We start from the raw sequence: 4844 nt of genomic DNA, 5'->3' as shown, positions 1-4844 counted from the left end.
AGACGCATTGGGCATAGTTTGCATGTCCAAAGAGACAGCAATAACGACCAACTCAATGTGTGCATCTAAATATGCATGTAAGTCGGAAGTAAGGAAAAATACTCTATTTCAACTTGTTGGATGTGCAAAGATATTACGCTTAAATTCCTGGGGAAAACATCCGCAACACAATGGAAGAGCGGAAGCAGCCACTGAATGCAGCATTGATAAGCCCATGGGATGACAGCATACTCCCAGTACTGCGCAGAAATGTGAGGATGCGGCGAAATAGAGTCTATATCATGCCCAAAAGACCGTGTCCGTGGCACTGACGCGCTACCACGTTCCCGACCGCAGTAACGTGGAGTAGTAGCTTCCTTTGACACTGATCGACGTGTCTTTGGGCATCTCAAAGATTGTGCTCGCCCTCGTTGACGTTGACTAGCGCGTTGACTGCAGTCTGATGCGGCCTTGGAGCACACGCTACCTAGACGTGTTGACTTCGAATTCTGCGGCACCAGTGAGGAAGTCACTCGCTGCAATGCGAATGGTTACCGCAAATTGGATTACCGTATCCGACGAACGCGCCCTTGGTAGTGATCATTGTATGGAGAAAAGAATTCTGTATTTGTAATTTTTGTCACTCCACCACTGGAGTGAACACTGAGGTCAAAAGGGATATTCCAAAAGTGATATTGTAGATACATTCACAGTCTGGTGGCTAGATGGAAAATTCCTCACTTGCTAGCAGAATACCTTACTCCAGAACTTTATCCCAACCTAGTACACTGTCAGATCACCCGTCATGTGTGGTCGGAGGAGCCATATTTCAGACCTATTTCTTTAAATCAGCGCGATTCCGGATACTCTCCGTTATATTAGAGCGTCAAATAGGTTCAGGTAAAGCCACGAAACGCTCGTTTGGTGGTCACACACAAGTCCTGTGTGACCATGTGAAATAGTCCTTTCGTGATCGAGAAATTTCCAACGAAGAACTACAAGTTCAACCAATTCATGCACTTCCTGCTATTCTATTCTAAAAACGCGCTCCCAGTGTGTGTTGCGCTTGTTCACCAAAAAATGGCATCGGAATGCAATGGATTGAGGTGTGAGTTCCAGTCCGTCGCCGTCAACGAGTCCTTCTCAGCGTTGAGCTCGGAAGGGAAGACGTCAGGACGAACGCAGTATCGAGACAAAAACCAGGCATTTGAGTCTTGAACTTGTGCAAAAAATGTTCTTTGTCGTGAAGCAACGATAACCGAAAACATCGCAGGAGTGACCTACAACTCGTGCGGCATTGTCTTGCGCGTTGGAAACTTGATACGCTCAAGAAACAAGTCCTTGACTGCATAAAGAAACGACGATGTTCCAAAGGCCAATCGTCGAGCGACAATAGGGTGGTTGTCATACCACAATTTGTCGTCGAACTTCACAACACTTCGGCCTAGCTTCTTCATGGTGCGCATAATTCGTGCCGACTCTGCTCCGACTTGCTGACCTCGACTTTGTCGAAAATACTTTTCATCGACACCAGGTACTACAGTGATGCCTCGATTTTTGCACGCGTCGGAAACCTCTCTGAACTAATTCTAGACAGCTTTGAAAATTTTTAGAGGTCCAGGTATTTGAAATTCAAATTTGGTGCCCAAACAGCCGCAATGCCTTCAGGTGGGAAGCGATTGACCTTGTAACAAAATGATACACTGCGTATCTTCTACAATAGCCAGCCGCAAGGGTCCGTGACATATCCCCAATTAGCCACGTGGGTCAATAAACAATTTGGATGCTTGATCCATTCCAGTACAGTTGGTCGCATCCTTAAGGAACCCAGAGAAGCGAAGTCATGCAACACCGACAATAAGGCCATGCACTGCCGATCAAACTTAAAAACACCTTAAGAAAGACAAGAGTAGAACCTCTGTCGCCCTGACATCCAACGCTGATGGAACACATAATTTACCTCCTTTCTTTATCGGTAAGTCCGAGAAACCTCGTTGCTTTGGTAGCCTCTCGGCGAGCGAGTTGAGCGTATATTATCGAAGCAATCGCAAGGTATGGATGACAATTGCGCCGAACTATTCTACTACTCCTGGACAATGCCTTCTCGCACCAAGTTGTTCGGGCCATGCTGCCACAGAACACCACCTCCTCGCTGCAGCCCATGGACGCCGGAATTATCGACGCATTCAAAGCATACTACAAGAAACGCCAACTTACCCATGCGATTCAAATTGTCGACAACATTCCCTCAGGTGGCGCCGTGACTGACAAGCAACGGAGGAATCCGTATGCCTGCGATGTGCTGCAGGCGATGCGTTGGGCAGCAGAGGCGTGGGATGAAGTGTCACCATCAATGATTGAAACTGCTGGGCGCATACAGGCACCTCAAAGGTCGCTGATGGCTGTTCTTGAGACGCTCCGTGTCGGCTCATCCATGTCTGTGGGCGTTTTTGATGTCGTAGCTAGAACTTGAAAATTTGATATTTGTCGGATACCTTTGAATATGATACCTTTTATACTTGATGAATTCCCATCGTACAAAAATCTAGGAATCACTGTGCGCCCTTCGAGCGCTTGCATAAGTCCCGTCCTGACATATCAATATTGCGCATTTTTGGTAGAGAAGCCATTGCCCACGTCGAGCAACATGAGCGTTCGTATTTTTCGTCGAAGACCATCCGCACGATGTATCTGGGTCATGAACCTGACGTTATAGGATATCGCCTGTTCTGTCAGAGTCCCTAAAAGATCATCGTAAGCCGTAACGTTGTGTTCAATGAAGCCACGTGTTTCTTTCTTGCTACTCCTTCTCCTTCTTTTTTCATTAGAGCAAGCAGAAGGCAACTTCTTCAACTGCGAGCCTCCTTCACGTGACGCTTCTTCGCAACTTGATTCCCTTCCTCGTCGCTCAGGCCGCAGTCGTCGTCCTCCTTCACGCTATATGGACTCTAACTCTGCTGCCGCTCCCTCCATTGCTCCACCCGCACCCAATTTGTCAAGCGATCTTCCCCTGATGCCAACGTACAGCTGACATCTCCGATTCCACCTGCCGTCGACTCTACCTTGCCATCTGCTCCATCTCAGCGTCTGACGTTGCTTCTCCTCGCCCAGTTGCTCCATCTGAATCGCTGCCCCACCTGCTCCGCCTCACCATCCTGTCTACCTCGAAGACACTGCAGACATCGATACGACTCCCGTCTTGGATTCATCTCTTCGTCGCTAGTATGAATCCCTGATGCAACCTGGTACCTGGACTCTTGTAAACACTCTCCTGTTCGAATGCCCATTGGATACCGTTGGCTCTTCTCCAAGAAATACGCCGCTGATAGTTCTCTTTCCCGTTTCAAAGCCCGTCTCGTATCTCAAGGTATCACACAAATTGCTGGTATTGACTACACGGACATTTTTGCTCCCGGATATTCGCGCTTCAAGCATTTGTTTCCTCGTTGTTTTAGCCACCATTTACACCTTGGAAGTATATCACATGGACGTTCAAACTGCATTTTTGAATGATACACTTCAAGAAACACTCTATCTGCGCCAACCTCCTGGATACTTTCAGCCTGGACAAGGACACCTTGTTTGCCGCCACAACAATAGCATTTACGGCCCGAAGCAATCTTCGCGTGAATGGAACTTCGCCCTCGATTCGTACTTCCGTTCTCAAGGCTTTACATCGCTCAAGACCCACCTTTGAATCTACTTTCAACAGTCGCCCGATGGTTTAGTTTTTGGTGCGCGTGTATGTTGATGACTTCATCCTTCTCTCCCAGAGCACTTCATTGCTGGAAGCAACCAAGCGTGACATTTCTGTCCGTTTCACCATGAAGGATCTTTGTCTCTTGACTTTTTGCCTTGGAATTGAAGTTACACGCCTTGACGATGGCTCTATCCACTTGCACCAACACATATATGACTCGGATATACGTGCTAAACACGGACATTCTGATTGCAACCCAATCTCAACGCCTCAAGACACTGGACACCCCGCCGCTTCAGTCTCCTCCGCCGTCTCTAACGATCATTTGCCTTATCGCAATATTATGGGCGAACTACTCTATGACACCACCACTACGCGTCCCGACATAGCTTACACTGTGACATTGCTCTCAATACACCTTAACGATCCTGCTCCCGAGCATCACCAAATCGCCAAGCGCGTACTACGCTGCTTGAAAGGAACTCAAGACTTGGGCCTTCTTTACAAGAAGTCCTCCGACGAAACATTTACGCTCGAACTCTATGTTGATGCCGACTACGCCAACGCCTAGACCACTCTCCGTTCAACATCCGGTTACTTCCTCTTCCTCAATGGATATCTGGTCAGTTGAAAGACTAAGCTTCAAAACATCGTCGCTCTATCGACCTCGAAAGCCAAGTACATCTCCATGTCCTATATGGTTTGCAAGAAGCTCTTTGGCTCAATTCAATCCTTCAAGAACTCAAGCTCCCAATCGAGTTGCCGATCCTCGTGTACGAAGACAACCAGAGCACCATCCAGATGGCCGAAAACCCAGCGCTCCACCAACGCACGAAGCACATCGACGTGCGCCACCACTTCATCCGTGACCATCAAGATCAAGTACTGCGAAGCGAACTCGATTCTTGCTGATATGCTCACGAAAGAATTGCCGCGACCCACATTCTTCGAACTTGGGTCGCGGCAAGTTCGAAGAACACAAGGCGCGAATTGTCACCTCCATCTCCTCATGGAAAAACCAAATCGGCACGATTAGAGGGAATGCAGGTCATATAAAAACAGCCATTAATACAACTACTTCCTCCGATCCAAAAAGGTTGCGCGACTTTCAGGAGGGTTGACATGATACATCATTAAATTTGTATGCGACTTCAGGCACAGTTTT

General features: G+C 47.8%; 1 protein-coding gene across 1 annotated transcript in view; it reads right to left on the bottom strand.

Annotated features, from left to right (window-relative positions):
• Window positions 1-4219: 4219 nt before the first annotated feature.
• H310_09448 (hypothetical protein) overlaps window positions 4220-4844 on the bottom strand; it is a gene marked incomplete at both ends in the record, with an annotated part of 3191 nt that continues 2566 nt past the window's right edge. Inside the window, one exon of the mRNA XM_008875521.1 lies at window positions 4220-4234. Within this exon, the coding sequence (XP_008873743.1) occupies window positions 4220-4234 (15 nt within the window). The remainder of the gene's footprint in view (window positions 4235-4844) is intronic.

The sequence above is a fragment of the Aphanomyces invadans genome (assembly GCF_000520115.1).
Source record: "Aphanomyces invadans strain NJM9701 unplaced genomic scaffold supercont1.21, whole genome shotgun sequence".
Lineage (NCBI taxonomy): Eukaryota > Oomycota > Saprolegniomycetes > Saprolegniales > Verrucalvaceae > Aphanomyces > Aphanomyces invadans.
The sequence above is the reverse complement of the archived record's forward strand: the minus strand, read 5'-3'. Positions and strand labels throughout refer to the sequence as shown.